The 17,692-nt window shown below is 33.7% G+C and overlaps 1 protein-coding gene across 1 annotated transcript in view; it reads right to left on the bottom strand.

The window, feature by feature from the left end:
* LOC115212161 (myotubularin-related protein 13) overlaps positions 1-17,692 on the bottom strand; it is a gene marked incomplete at its 5' end in the record, with an annotated part of 221,051 nt that overhangs the window by 89,241 nt on the left and 114,118 nt on the right. Inside the window, 5 exons of the mRNA XM_029781000.2 lie at positions 3,074-3,103; positions 5,345-5,562; positions 5,734-5,918; positions 13,964-14,097; positions 15,479-15,674. Of these exons, the coding sequence (XP_029636860.2) occupies positions 3,074-3,103; positions 5,345-5,562; positions 5,734-5,918; positions 13,964-14,097; positions 15,479-15,674 (763 nt within the window). The remainder of the gene's footprint in view (positions 1-3,073; positions 3,104-5,344; positions 5,563-5,733; positions 5,919-13,963; positions 14,098-15,478; positions 15,675-17,692) is intronic.

Raw genomic sequence — 17,692 nt, 5'->3', positions numbered from 1 at the left:
TGACCAGTACTTCATTTTATCAAACTTTGGTGAGAGAAAAAGTAAAGTTAACCTTGGTGGATTCATAACTAAATACTGCAAGGCAATTTGTCCAACTGTTTAACCATTCTGTCAGCTTGCCATTTTAATAACAGCAATGATAATAGTAACATACATAATAATAATAATAATAATAACAACAACAACAACAACTAATTTCTAGAGGAATATAAAATCAGAATATACTTTGTATACTAATTAATCCAAGTAGATTAACCATAGCTGCCTTTCTAACACACTTCAACTGACAACTATTTAACTCAAACCAACTTCAAATTCAACATCTTTCATTAGTTGCAGACATTCTGACATCACTGCTTATAGTAAAGGCTTCTTTAAACATGTGTACAACATTCATATACACAGACATATGTCTCATACAAGTGCATACTCATGAACATCATACACGCATATATGCAAATACATCATACATGTATGTGCATACATACACATATGTACATCATATATACCTACACATACATGCGTGCACAGATAGACAAACAAATGCATAAATACACAAATACATATGCATGTATACATACACAGATACTCGTGTACACATGTTTAATTTGTCTCTATTCCTCCAGGATTATCCAATAATCTTTAGACTGTGTTTGACTAGTGTTGGAGTTATCACTGAAAATTAATGCTAATGCTAATTAGAGTGCTCATTAAAAGAAATGTGACAAATTTTGCTTCAAACATTTGATTCTTATATCAACAAATACTAACATTAGCTTCAAATTTTGGCACAAGGCCATCAATTTCAAGGGAGGAAGTAAGTCGATTACATCAACCCCAGTGCTTAGGTAGTACTTACTTTATTTGATCCTGTAAGGATAAAAGGCAAAGTCAACCCTAGTGGAATTTGAGCTCTGAACATAAAGACAGACAAAATGCAGCTAAGCATTTTGCCCAATGTGTTAATGATTCTGCCAGCTTACTGCCTTACAAATAATAACATTAATTTACAATGATTTAATTTTTCTAAAACCATTTTAAAGTTAACTGAAAGTCTAATTTGGAGAGAGTTACAAAAACAGGTTAAAATGTAAACTTGTCTCAATCTCATTACAGTTATGCACAAATAACTAATGACTTCATTAAATATTATGTGCAATGGCAAAGATATACACTGAATACTTCACAGAAAAATTGAAGCAAGGTGAGAACCTGGTTCCACTTCAACTGGTTTTAAACCTAATTTTTCATGGGACAATTCTACAATGATCTTCATTTCCCCCAAGTACAACATGAGAGAATTATAGGATTTATCTTAAACAATGATTAAACAACAATAACAAATAACAACAACAATGTAATGTTTGTAACTAAAGGTAAAAGCACAACATAAACTTAAACTCCAGTTTTGGGGAGCAGCAGAAAAAACAACAACAACAAACAAATAAGAAGCCCTGCATACATTATCAGCACTAAGCTTTACAATAGCTTTGTTAAAAATCCTGATTGGCAGACAGCACACAGACAAAGTGAATAAGCTAACTGTTGTTGCTGTATGGAAATATAAGCAGAAAGAGCTAAAACAGTCTCTGAAAATTTTGCCATATAATGTCCAACATCCATACAATGGCCATAGATTTCTTTAAAGAACAAGAGAAAATACCTTAAGTTCTCTCATGCAGTTTGTGAAACCATATTAAGGACAAAAGGGATTAATGATAAGGACAAGAAATATAATAAAAAATAATAATAGTAATGGTTAAGACAAGAAAGAAACAAGGAGGTGTTTAAACAGAAATTATGCAGAATATTATCCTTTAGGATGTGGTTTTGTGTTTTTACCAAAGAACAGACTTCCAAAATATGAGATGCTGACAGAAAGAACTACAGAATCCAATTAAAAAACTATCTTTAAAATGATAGCAAAATAGAGAAACATTCAATATCTGTCTATCTGTTATATTCCTTACATTCAAACTATAATGGTATTTCAGAGGTGATATAATTAAAGTGAGGCAGAATCACTAAAATAAGTTAATACTAGTTTTAATTGTAACTATGCTCAAGTACTTTAAATGGAGTTTGTGTTGGAGAAATTTGATATTAGTCTACATTTAATTACAATTTATCATAGGGAGTTTAAATAGACAAGATTTATGTTACTACCACATGTTTAAATCAAGGAGTTTTGATTCCTGCAGTGTGTTTTAAATATACAATATTTAAATAACCGACTGGATGAAATAGAGTTTGTAATGATTATTTATTAGATAACCTACATACACACTTATACTCACAGACATACATAAAGACAGTTTTATCTAACAGTAATAACAATGAACAGAATCTTTAATTATCCACTGTCAATATAAAATCACATCAAAATATTAAGAGAAAATAATTGACATTGACACTGGTGGAGTAAAAGTAAAATGGTGCATTTAATGAGAATGATAAACTTTGTACTGAAATGATATAAAAATATATGTGCAGAACCAGAAAGAACATGCTAGAAAGAAATGGATGGTATGTGGTAGCAATGCAAGGGACTGTTGAATATATGTAATATTATTGTGTTGGGGCTATAAACCAACTAATGATAGGTCTAAAGATTACCAACTAGCAGGAGAGGAGACTTGATCTTCACAATAGCAGACACTATATGTAATAAATTCAATGGATTGATTAACTCTTGTCATGAATATAAGGAAGAGAAAGAAGATGATTAAAGAATTTCAGATGGTGAGAAATGAAATAAAATCTTTCAAAAAATTAGTCAAAGTTTTACAAATTACAAAAAGATTCTAATTAGTTGGAAATAAGAAAATAGAAATAAACTCAAGAAATATTTGAAATAAGGAACTGGTTATTGGAAGGAACATGTATGAAGCAGAATGCAAAAAGGTTTGTGTAGATGGTCGTGTGAATGACATTGGTGTGATGTATGTGTGTATGTGGGGGTGAATTAAACGGCCTTAAAAAAAAAGAGAAAAAACAAGACAAAACTATTAGACAACAGCTAATTGAAGTAACAGAGAGCCAACAGGGAGATCTGTGCAACACTCTTACATACCAGATGGTGAGCCGTCACTATAATTGGTACCTGCAAGAGTGGGCAGAATAAACTGAACATGAGTAGCTCAGGGAGAGCATACTATAACAGACACCAATGCAGACACAACCAAACATCATCTCTACTATATAAAGGAAAGATTAAGCAGAAACAAAAATAAACTTGTTTTACATAAATTATTGCAGAAGATATTTTATCAAAGAGTTCATCTTTAGAGATCTGATACTAATCATTAACTTCTTTTTATAAATATTTAAAACAAGCAAATATTTTGAAAATAGGAAATAAAATAAGGATGTAAGTTTCTGTTTATTTAGAATAAGAAAATTTGTTTTGGGATTAGGTTTTTTTCTTTCCTCAATTACTTGGTGAGATTCTATTGTCAGTAGAAATAGGAAACAGCAAGAGAGTCATGAGCTGGAATGATGGAACACTGAGAGACAAACTAATAGCAGGCAAAGCAACATTTATATAGGAGTGAATTTAAGAATTGTTCTGCAGTACAAGAGGTAACACTGTTCTATATTTTAGAGATGAGGAATTCTGTACATTATTTACATTGGACGGATATGTGTCATCTTGTTTGTTGTTACCACAACATTTCGACTGATTTACTCTCCAGCCTTCATCAGGTGTCCTGGTAGAATTTTGAACCCAAACCTTGGTTCTCATTCCTAAGGTATTTTTTTACAGATGTTCTTCTTATTATTATCATTTATTCAAGGCAGTCTTGGGATTAGTAGCCCATGCTCTTAACCATTATGCAGTGCCTTGAATAAATAATAATAATATCAGCAAAAAATACCTTAGGAATGAGAACGCAGGGTTGGGTTCAAAATTCTACCAGGACACCTGATGAAGGCTGGAGAGTAAATCAGCCGAAACATTGTAGTAACAACAAACAAGATGAGGACACATATCCATCCAATGTAAATAATGTAAAGAGGTAACACTGTCACCTGCTATGCTAAAGGTATATGGTTCAAACCAACCCAATGAGCCTCTTGTTCTGTTCCCTATTTCAAATCAATTAGTATTTATGATATCTAATATTGTTTAGTTTGTTTTTATGTTTTAACCATGACTTTTATCTCAAGAAACAAAATGATAAAGATGTTTTGTTAAACTAAACATTAAAGGATTTCAATTAGATTTTATTTGTTTATTTGATTTCTAATAAACAATAACACATTAACTGAAATCTCAACAACCAAACAGTCTGTTCTGGAAAAGCAGGATACAGCTCAGCATTTTCTATAGAATTATTATTTTATTTGTTTCACTGGCCAAGTTAGAGCACAAATATGTGGAATATGTTCAATTATCAGTATTTATTATATCAACCCCAGAAGGATGAAAGGCAAATTGGATCTGAGCTGGATGATTTGAGCACAGAATGTAAAGGGAAATAAAGACATCTTGTATAATGCTCTACCAGTTCACACACCATTTTAAATCTGTTTATTTCTCTATATTTATTTCTCAGAATCATCATGAAAGAAAAAATATTTTAAATAAACCTCAATGCTTCTGTAAAATTGAAATATTCTGTAGTTAACCTGTAGATATTGAAAAGTGAAGTGGTAGATGTACAGTTACAAAACTAAGTCTCCATCTACTCAGTCACAGATAGTCCATTGTGTTTACATTGATATATAATCTTTATCATAGCTCATAGTGACATACAGACTATATCTATGTGTTGGGACATATACTTACATGATATATAGACTGAATCATAAGTCCTTACAATATGTTTGTTATACAAGAAACTCATAATACACTTTCATAGCCACAGTATGAGGTTACAACACAATAGTAACAGTATGGCATAGAGTCTTTATCATAGACAGTGTTATCATTTAGAAACCTTTCTGTAAAAACATAACAGCAACACTGTGACAGATGAATAGCTACAACATGAGAGCTTGCTGACCATACCATGACAGTCTCAGAGCCACATCATGACAGTCTTTTAGTTACAATGTTACAGTTCACAAGATAAAGTGGACAGCTGAATAGTCAGAGTGTGAGAGTTTGAGAGCTTCAACAAGTTATGTTTCATTATTCCAAGTTCCCACTGTTACTTTGTTCCAACAACATCATCCAATTTCACAATATTTTACTTGACAGTAAGCCATTTCTTTTCACACCCACACGCAACAGAGATAACTATTCACAATAATCCACCTAACATTAGGAGTAAATAGTTTTCACAGAGTTTCTCTCTATAATAAACACATTCTATGATGAATTACAAAATACACTTACTAGAGAGCTCATCATAAATTTCACTACTGGGCCTTTCTGATTCACTATCTGACGACCGAGGAGAAAGAGTCCGTCGTGAAGTTGGTGGTGTCGGTAACATGTACTTCTGTTTCCGTGATGATTGTTTAGGTTTCAAGCCTGCCCGACGCACTGTCTTCATCAATGTTTTCTTGGCAAGCTGTCTGAAATCAACACTACTGTTTTCCATAACTTCTGCCCTGGAGAAGTGATATAGTTATATACCAATAAATTAACATCACAAATTATTGATATACCAGCCAAATACAGTAATACACCAACTATATACATCAATATACCAACCAAATACATTAACACATTAACGAATTGTTATATTTCTTTCACTGAAGAGTTACTATGTAAATACTTACTTCAGAGTGGAACTTTTTTCTTTAGATTTGTGCAGTGGTGTTGGCTGTAAAGTACTTGAGTAAGGATGTTGGTTAAAAGTGAAAGTGTCAAACACTCTTGCAGGATTGCGCATCTTATGCAACAGTTTACGGAGAGTCTCCACATCATCAGAGCTAACTTCCTCATCAAAGACAATCTTCATTAACTATAAAACAAACAAGCATTAGCTTCAAATGAGTTTGCTTTCTCTTTTTTTTTACAGTATTTTATAACTAGTTCAACTCCCACCCATGTAGCAACACCCATCTGCCACTTTCTCTTGCAAGTCCAGTCTCATACATACATACACACACACACACACAGACACACACACATTTATACATACACATATATACATATATATATATATATAGATGCACACATATACATAGATATATATATAAACATATACAAGGTGTCCAGGCTAAATTTGACAGTTTGCCCAAGAGGAAAAAAAATATGCTGTCCAAAAATAAAAGTATTTTAAAATATAAAAAAAATATCAACTACATTATCACTGAGAGATAACAATTTACTCAAAGTAGCTGCCCTCAGCGTCTACCATGGCCTCAAAATGGCTCCAGAACTTGGTGCATGTGTTCCTCACTGTGTCCCTTGGAAGATCTTTGAATACCTCCTTGATCTTGATCACCAGCTTGGCCTTGGTGTTGCAGGCAGAGCAGTTAGTGTCTTTCTCAACTATGTCCCACATATAGTAATCCATGGGACTCTTTCTGCAGGTATGGCAAGGAGCTAAATCCTGCTGCTACACATGTGGCTTTCCAGCAACAACCTTCTTCGATCAGAGATCGACCAGTCTCCAGCAGCTTCACACAGCCATCTGAATTGAGCCTAAGGCCCTATGTTAATGCCAAACGGCAAGAATGAGTGGATTGGTGGATAAATATCCTTTATTTGTGGGATAACTAGGCAACCATTGGTTTCATATTGAGAGAGATATCCCTCAACAATTATTCAAGTCTGCTACATGGGACATTGGTGTTCATCTCCATCTTGGATAAAACAATAAAATCATGTGAAATCAAGATATAGCAGTAAACAAATAAATATACATCTCAAGGGGAACAACTCCTGAATTATCTCCCTTCTATTAAGTTTGAATTTTATAAATAAATAGTGCACACACACAGATAACAAAACCTGCATTATACATATTTAATGTGTGCTCTTAGAAGTTCATATCTGAATATATGTGTGTGCCTGATTGCAGAGCTTCATATGTTTTTCACATGTGAATTCATAGGATTGTATATTTTTAAGTGTATATTCATTCTTTCAATCATTTGGTATCATATGTGTACATACACACATATATCTATATATATATCTCTCTCTCCCTACAAGATATGTATTTATATATATTATAAATATATTATATATATATATATATTATATATTATATATATATAAATACATATCTCTTATAGAGATTTTCTTGACAAGCTAGTTTGCTTGTTGCAAGATCAGTGACTGTATGTCACTTATTTTTCTATATATTGTAAGCTAGAGTGAATTACTGCTATGTCTAGCCGACAAGTATCCATCACCGAGGATGACCATAAAAAGGTCAAAATCATATGGTCAGGTAGTCTTGGAGCTAAAATAGCAGTGAGTTCTCTGCCATCCTGGAGCACTGCCTTTAGTTGAACAAATCAACACTAGTACTTATTATTCATTTTTATGTCGGGGACTTAAAGAATTGGTCTCTTTTGTTGAACCACTAAGTTAAGGGGATATAAACACACCAACAAAGGTTGTCAAGTAGTGGTTGGGGACAGACACAAAAAGACACACACACGTATGTGTGTGTGTGCATACATTTATATATATATATATATGATTCCATCATATGCCAGGAAGAAAAACTAGAAGTAGTTGATAGCTTCCGTTACCTAAGTAACCAAGACAGTAGCAGGAGTGGATGCTCTGAAAGCAGAGCTGCTAGAATAAGAATAGCCTGGACAAAGTTCAGAGAGAGCTCCTACCTTTGCTGGTAACAAAAGGCCTCTCACTCAGAGTAAAAGGTAGACTTTATGATGCCTGTGTGCAAACAGCCATGCTACACCGCAGTGAAACATGGACTGTGACTGCTGAGGACATGCGCAGGCTTGAAAGAAATGAAGCTAGTATGCTCTGCTAGATGTGTAATGTCAGAGTGTATACACGAAAGAGTGTAGGCACCCTGAGAGAAAAGTTGGACATAAGAAGCATCAAATGTGGTGTGCAAGAGAGACAACTGTGCTGGTATAGTCATGTGTTGCATATGGATGATGACAGCTGTGTAAAGAAGTGTCACACCCTAACAGTGGAGAGAACTTGTGGAAGAGGTAGACCCAAGAAGACATGGGATGAGGTGGCGAAGTACGACGTTCAACCACTGGGCCTCACAGAGGCAATGACAAGCGACCAAGACCTTTGGAGATATGCTGTGCTTGAAAAGACCTGGCAAGACTAGTGAGATTGTAGCCATGGCCGATGCAAGTGTTGCATAACTTGCCCATTTAAAAGTACCCCTTCAATTGTTGGGCAATATGCTGTGCTTGAGAAAACTTGTTGAGCCAAGTGAAATTGTAGTCATGGCTGATGCCAGTGCTGCCTGGCACCTGTGCCATGTAAAAAGTACCATTTAAGTGTGGCTGATACCAATGCCACCTGACTGGCTCCCACGCCATCATGGAAAGCAGACAGATGATGATGATAAACACACACACACACACATATATAAGGCACAGGCATAGCTGTGTGGTAAGAAGCCTGCTTCCAAATCACATGGTTCAGTTCTACTGTATGGCACCTTGGGCTTGAGTTTTCTACTATAACCTTGGTTCGACCAAATCCTTGAGTAGATTTGGTAGAGAGAAACTGAAAGAAGCCTGCTGTATATATGTATGTGTGTGTCTTTGTGTCTGCGCTTGTCCCCTCGCCACCACTATCACGGCTTAACAACCTGTATTGGTGTGTTTATGCGCCTGTAACTTAATGGTTTGGCAAAAAGAGGACAATAGAATAAGTACTAGGCTTCAAAAATGAGTTCTGGAGTCGATTTGTTTGACTAAAGTTCCCCAAGGACATGCTTCAGCACGGCCACAGTCAAATGACAGAAACAAGAGTAAAAGAGTAAATATACACATACACACACTCACACACATATCTACATACATATTTATCTACACACACACATATAAACATATATATGTGAGAAAAAATAAGTTCAGAAAGAACAATTCAAACATTTTGTGAGATCCAAAAAGAGAGAATAAAATGATTTCTAATAAATTTCATCATATTCATAAAAATCAGCCAGAGCAAGTAATAAGAATATGAAAATAATAGTTGAAAAATATCGTTATAGGTATAATTATGTCATAAACAAGTAAAAAAAATGGAGAAAAAAGATGTTGAATCAAAATTAGATTTAATACAAAATTGGATTCAATACATACACGTTTCGAAAGACAATACAAATATGTAAGAAAAAATTATAATCATAGTAATTATAATTCTCATCAGTGTGAGGAATTTTTGGAAAAAAAGTTTAATAAAATAAAATAAAATAAAATACAGATGGGGTAATAGGGAAAAATTGGATATTTACAAACAAGTTGTCAAAGGGAAAAATAATAATAGTAGTGAGAGAGACGAAAAAGAAAGTCATATCAAGTGTATGCAAGTCTATATGTGCAGTAAACTATAACATAAAATTAAAACTCTAACAGATATGTTTAAAGAAATAGTAACAGGTCAAGACGAAGAATAATGTAAACAAGCCCATGTGTGTCTAGTGGAATATAATGCAACAGGTTCAGTAGCAGAAAAAAGCCATAGAGAGTTATACATATACATATTAATATTGAAAAACGAAAAAAAATATATATATATTGTAAGCCATTTAAGAAACACACAAAAGCCGTTCGATTCACTTCAACATTTAAGTTTAATTTGTCAAAATATTTTCATCGCTAAAATCCGCGACCTGTTCACTGACAAAAATCCGTGCTGCATCTTTGTCAGTGAACAGGTCGCGGATTTTAGCGATGAAAATATTTTGACAAATTAAACTTAAATGTTGAAGTGAATCGAACGGGTTTTGTGTGTTTCTTAAATGGCTTACAAACACCTTCCACACTGCAATTGTTTTCGTTCCAGCACACGATCTCAGATCAAATCACTTGCTATGCGAGTATACCTCCGTAATATATATATTACAAGAAGCTTAAAGCTGAGAGACAAGACTATGTTTGAAAATGATACAACATTTAAGTAAAAATGTACATAAAAACAGAGAAAAAAAAAAAAAAATTTAAAGAAAAGCAATGATCACAGACAGGACAGGCCAGGCCAGTGTATTCAAAAGAGTTCTCTTCCTCAAAAACTAGCCCGAGGTAGGGGAAACAATAAAAAAAAGGATAAGGACAAAAACGAATGTATGAAGGAGAAAATTAGTATTAATTTACAATAGAAAATGTATACACTTAACACATAAGGATATACAGTCATAGATAGATACATACACACACACATACATGTATACACTCACACACACATACATACAAGGGTGCATGTGTAAGGGAAGATACAAACAAATAAAATAATAAAGGAGTACGTATTCACATAAGACATGTGTGTATATATATATATATATATATATATATATATATATATATATACAGACATACACACATATACATGTCTGAGAAGAAGACCCATCAAGCCAAGCAAAATTGCAGTCATAGCAGATACCGGTGTCACGCAAATGACACCCATGTCAGTGGCATGTAAAAGCACCCATTACACTTTCAGAGTGGTTGGTGTTAGGAAGGGCATCTAGCAGTAGAAAACCATGCCAAATCAGACTGGATCCTGATGCAGCCTTCCAGCATGCTAGCCCAGTCAAACCCATGCCAGCATGGACAATGGACGTTAAATGATGATACACACACACACACATATACACATACATACACGCACATTTACATACATATATACAAAATATGGGTGCTTAGTTCACAGGTGATCTAAACGATTATGTATGCTAGGTAAGTGTTGTAATGGATGACTAAGGCTCCAAGATTATAGCTGAGATGGTAGTTTTGGGGCCATTGCAGGTTTCTGATATAGCGGATATGTAATTGTTAAAGAGGACAACAAATGTTAAGGCAAGGCAAACATCTCAAGTCGTATACATTATTATTATTGGAATATCTGGGATATTCAGTCATCAGAAACAAATAGGGAAAAAAAGTGGGGTATCGATTAATGAAATGACAACATAGAGGACAGGTGTAAAGGAATAAGGAGAGGAAAAAAGAAGCATAAAAGTTCTCAGTTCAACTTTCCAAACTTATAGAAATAAGTCCATAAGTCCTTAGGTGCAATCCTGCATAAATCCATGTGGGTTAAAGTCCTGATATTGTAAACATCCAGAAAAGATGCCAAAATATCAATGTTTAATAACGGAATGTACTTAAGGACTTATTTCTACAAAATCAGAAATTTGAACTGTGAACTTTTATGCTTCTTTTTTCTTCTCTTTCTTCATCTCCTTATTCCTTTACTCCTGTCCTCTATACTGTCATTTCATTAATCTACACCTTTCTCATTTTTCTTATTTGTCTCTGATGACAGAATATCCCATACTCTAGGATATCCCAGAAATAGCTGTAAGACTTTGATTTTTTTCCAATAATAATAATATAGATGATTTGAGATGTTTGCCTTGTCTTAATGTTTGTTGTCCTCTTTAACAACTATATATATATATATATATATATGTATACATACACACACACACACACACATACATACATACAAACATGCATACGTATGTAACTACGTACATACATACATAGATACATACATATATATTGTCTTTGTATCTGGTTTGCAAGATTCTTTATGTGAATTTATATGTTGAAACAAATTTTGTTGTGTCTAGGGACAGTCATTAGGCCAATATTATTAACACATGCACTGATTCAATTCTACTCCTTTATTATTAGACAATTGCTTAAATATCCAACTAACTAATTCATTGTGTGTTTAATTTGGTTAAACTGTACATCATTTTGTTTGTCAAAGCTCTTTCATTGCTACTGGCACCCTTTTCAATGACTTTTGATTTAGTTTGTTATGGAGGCCACATTTGTCTGTTTGAGACTGTGTTTGTGTATGAATGTATATATGTATGTACTCTGCATATTCATGTCTTTATGTATATATGTGTGTATGCACGTGTGCATAGTTCTGCTTCCTTGTGTGTGCATGCATGCTAGTGTGTGTGTGTGTGTATGTATGTATGGTCATGTGTGTATCTGTCTTATGTACTACCTATGTACCAACCTACCTACCTATTTACCTACTTAACTGCCTAATTACAAATGCGTCTGCGTATTTATGATGTGTGGGTGGTATCTGTGTCATTGGAGTATCCCTACCTTCTACATGTATTTCTTATTTAGTATGGGTAATGAGGATATACTTCTGTATTTGTCTAAGTACTGGGTCCATATTGTCACTGAATGCTTGAAATGAGGAGTAGATAGACAGCCAACAACTGATGAAGGATTCTTTCTTTGTGTTTACTTGTCCTGTTTTCCATTTTTTTTTTGTTGTTTACATATTTCATGTTAACTGCACTGTTGCTGGGGTCCTGTACCCATATATGCATGTATATATACTTATATTTTATATATACATTATTATTTAATTGAACACAACATCTATTTCCAAGTGAGTTTATGTGTGTATATATATATATAAATTATTAAATAGTGCAATACAGTAGTATTGCTTCCTAGTAAAACAAAGCACCATCAGGTTAAAGTATAAATACGATAGTGGTACAACAATGCACCAATATTTACTGTAAATAGCAGTCGATAATATATGATGCTTTGGTAAAGCTTCACTGTATATATATACGAGCAAAAATGTTAGCAGGCGGTGATGATAAAAGATTTCATCTTACCTGGAGGAAGAACATTAAATAAATGTACAACCCAGATGTGGATAATTAGGACCTGGGTTTTGAACTTCCCAAATTATGTTAATGTAAATTTGATTAATTCTCATCAGCTAGACAAAATCTCAACTGTCGTTACATCAATGCCAGTATATACTCATCTGAAATGTTTGGCCATTAACAGACGGAGAACAGTGAAAAAGTTTTCAAAGAAAAAAATAATTAAATAGTGCAATACAGTAGTATTGCTTCCCAGTAAAACAAAGCATCATCAGGTTAAAGTATAAATAGTGCTACAACAATGCACTAATATTTACTGTAAATAGCAGTTGATAATATATGATGCTATAGTAAAGCTTCATTGTGTATATATATATATATATATATATATATATATATATATATATACACACACACACATACACATTTAGACAAGTGTGTGAAAGGGTGTATGTGTGTATGGGTATATGAATGGGCATATGAACATGTGTAGGATATATATGTGCGTGTGCGTCTGTCTGTGTGTCTCAATGTGTGTACACATAACTGTTTGACTAAATATTCATTGCCCTGTTCTCTTTTTTTTTTTCTTTCTTCTCTTCTACTTTCGTTTTCTGCTATGCAAGTGAAAGTTGATGAGGTCATGTTATCTAAACAGGAACGCAAGTTTTCCACATTCATATTTGAATTTTTACATTTTATTCATTCCCTAACTAGATGGGTGTATAACAACATAGCAGCTGACACTCAAGATCTTTAGTGAGACACAACTTTATCTATGGATGTACCTGATAAGCTCCAGACTACAAAATGGATGCAACACATGTTGAACAGAGTCCAACACATAAAGGACAATATCAGGACAGGTTGAAATGAATGTTGTACAGAATAAAGTTTAACACCAAATCCATCTTCTTCTTACTTAATATAATTACATATACAATTATACAATATATCCATACATATATACTTATATATATATATGTACACACGCATCAATTTTCAGTTATACAACAACCGCCACCTTCTTGTACTTACGCCATCTTGGTGAAATTATAAAGGCTAGGGTCACAGCCCCTTTCTCCAGACTAAAACGGTTTAAAAATCTACCTTTATTCTCCCATATATACCCAAATCTACCTTCCTTCTACCATCTAGCTTTGTTCTATCACCTATACCAAAATCCTGCTTTGTTCCACTCAGAATCAATCCAGAAATAATGCACCTACCTGAAAGATGTTGGAACGTAACTGCAAACCTTCATGCAACCACTGATCAAGATGTTGTAAATATTGAACACTGATACGTTTCTCCCGGGTGAGTGTAGAAACAGGGAAACATCGCACAACTATCTGCTCACAGGCTGTTGAAAAACATGACGTTGAAGAAAATTGATAGTTGGATGTTTTGAGAGGTATTTTGGTGAGGGAGAAATAACAGAAAAAATTTCAATACTATACATACCTAGCAGAGATATGGCACCATGATAGAAACCTAAGTTTTTTTTACTTCAATTAAGGTACATTTTTGATTGAAACTCCTAATCTTGGAAGGGAATGAATTATAGACATCTTCAACATCAAATATGAGAAGGAATTTGGGAGTTGTACTATCAACACACAGAATAACCTTTTTTATCTTGATTGATATTTGTGGTTGATTTTATATAAACAGAACAAAGAAGTGAAGTTGTAATAAGAAGGGTAAAAATTTGGTCAGTCCTAAGTGAATTTTGATCAATCAAACCTACCATCAAAGACATTCCAGCAATGAGTATCCTGTAGGATTTTTTTAGACAAAATATATTTGCTTTCCTTCTTTTTAAAATAACAGAGTGTGATTTTAGGGTGACTTATCTATTATTTCTAGCTGGTTAAAGTGTTTATATAGAGTCTTCTCCATTAGCTTGCCACATTTGTACACTTACCATAAATGGCATCAAGAAGACAAAACCTTTACATCTACTTATGCAATAAAACTCAATATCACTCAATAATAATAATAATAATATTCATACCCAGCAAAATAATGGTTTCAAATTTTGGCACAAGACCAGCAATTTTATGGAGAAGGATTAGTTGATTATATCAACTCCAGTACTTTATTGGCACTCATTTTATTGGCTGTAAAGAACGAAAGGCAAAGTTGGCCTCAGTAGGATTTGAACTCAGAATGTAAAATGCTGGAAAAAATTCTGTTAAGCATTTTGTCTGACACACTAATGGTTCAGCCAGCTTGTTGCCATAATAATTAATAACAATCTCCTGACATATCTGTTGATAATAACTTTCATATAATGGCTTTATTTAAAATTTTAATCTAAATTTTCTATGGTTCTTCACAATTTTTCTCTTCATTAACTGAACAAAACCAGCAAAATTAGCAATGGGTCCATCTCACGGAAACCTATATCAAAATGTCCTCAACACCAGTGAAATCTAACAAAAATGTATCACCATCCTCATCATTTAATGTCTATTCTCTATGCTAGTATAGGTTAGACAGTTCTACAGGATTCAACAGGTAAGAGGACCACATCTTGCACTTCACTGATAGCAATTAACAACAGATGAAAAGAAATGCAAACTTTACATGTAACACTAGAAATTTTAAAAATTATATTTCTATCACGTGGACAGCAAAAATTTTCCACAAGACAAGCTTAAAATACTGTTTATACTAATTGAGATGTTAGATGTTGGATTTGTTTTGAAGTCACATTAATTTTATTGAAACCAACTTACCTAGAGGATCACAAGGGATTCCTTTAAAAATGATCCTGTATGTGGTCAGAAATATAGCTCCTTCAGCAGGTAATAAACAGGGACCTCCTAATGAACCACCAACACCTTCCTCACGCCCATCAGGTAACAGATATACACGTAAACCTTCCATAACAATTTCTTCTCCAGGGAGAATTGTTGGTTCCAGGATTTTAGGCTACAATAAAAAAAAAAATAACAGAGAATTAAAGTTTTAACACATTAAGATTACTGTAACTCTCATATCACATTTATAAAGACTACAAAATTGTAATAAAATCTGAATATTACCCAAAGATACTAGCATTTGTTTGTAATGATATCCTGTAATTGTATTACAAAGTAACAAACTGATAGTAGTAAGGTACAATACCTTTGAATATTCTACAACTTAGTCTTCAAAATGTCTTAATATATTGACATAAATTAATCCAATATCCACATTTTAATCCACATTTTATATTATAAACCAATCAAATTTTGTTTGATAAATCGTCATTGTCATTGTTTTACATGTACTGTCCATTATGGCATGGGTTAACTAGATCTGCTCACCTAGACATGTCAGGCAGATCTTGTGGCTTGTTATATTTTTGACTTAGTTTCCACAGCTGGATGCTCTCTCTAACCTACAATTGACCTACAAGTACTTTTTCATGCCACCAACACATAAGAAAGGTGTCATGTCCTGAACAAAACTAAAGGGACCTCACCCACCTTAACAGGGTGTACTGGCTGTGATTTTTATGACATTAGCTCTAGAGACATAACTAAGTTCATGTCATGACTAAAGAGACCTTACAACCCCACATTTCTGCACACACATCTACCTTTTTACAAAGTGAGAAACATGATTGAGAGAGGCATGAATGACAGTGATGTTATAGAGGGTGAGTGATAAGAGAAGTCAGTATACAAAGATAGGTATGCATATTGAATGGAATGTGAATGAGATGGCAGGGAGTTGACAGGGATCTATGTGACCTAAGGGACAGAGGGATGACAGAAGCCCAGAATAAAAGTGTGCAGGGTGATGACAGGTAATACAGAAAAGGAGAGTAAAAGTAGAGAGAATGTAGCATTTTGATGATTCAAGGCCTATTTAGCTGTTATTTTTAGCACATCTCATACTGCATGTGTTTTAAGCATTTAATAAGCAACAAAAAGAATATGTGGTAAGCAGCTTGTTTGTTACTATGGAAACAGGCACCTATGTCTGTAGCTTTTGACTGGCTAAAATTACCTAAAATTTGCAAACTTTAAAAGCTATTAACTCTTTATTTATTGATTTATGACAAAAATGAATTTCATAGCAATGAAACTACATCAACATGCCAAATATGAAATCAGCTGGAACAAAAATTGAAGAAACTGAATAGTGGCAGCCAAACAGAAAAGATCCCTAAAAACTTCAAGGTAAGAATTCCAGTATACCAAAACACTTTAATAAAATCTTCTTCATACCATCATTCTGCTAGCAGTTCTTCATAGCATTTACAAATTCTTAACAGATGTCAGTTTTTGGCAAACCAGATGTATAATAGTCAGTACTCTCATAGACAGACCATCACACAATCCTATAATTGTACGCTAAGTAAGAAATACTTGTTATGGTTACATACTACCAGCAAAATTCTAAATTCATAGTACATCCCCATCTATAATTCATTTTCAATCTCAATTCAAAGAATATCACTTCACTTTATTAGTTTTTAATGTTACATCTTGTTTCTTATCCACTAGAAAATTAATTGAAATCTGCAGGTAAGTGCAAGATATGTATTTTTAACCACTATTATCAATACCATACACTACCACAGGCACTACTACAATAAGGGATCATAGAATCATCAATGGAGCAACAACCACAATGTTTTGCAGTATGTTTTAAACTCATGGTACTTTATTTACTCTTAGGGGCCAACAAAAAAGCTTCATTAATATCAGAATACAAATGGTGTAAGGAGTTATAGAATTCTGACTGCTGAGGATTTGCGTAAGCTGGTAAGAAATGAAGCTAGTATGCTCCGATGGATGTGTAATGTCAGTGTTCATAATCGACAGAGTGTAAGTACCATGAGAGAAAAGTTGGACCTAAGAAGCATCAGTTGTTGTGTGCAAGAGAGACGTTTGCGCTGGTATGGTCATGTGACGAGAATGGCTGAAGATAGTTGTGTGCGAAAGTGCCACACCCTG

This window comes from Octopus sinensis, linkage group LG5 (genome assembly GCF_006345805.1).
Source record: "Octopus sinensis linkage group LG5, ASM634580v1, whole genome shotgun sequence".
Lineage (NCBI taxonomy): Eukaryota > Metazoa > Mollusca > Cephalopoda > Octopoda > Octopodidae > Octopus > Octopus sinensis.
This window is presented reverse-complemented; position numbering and strand designations above follow the sequence as displayed.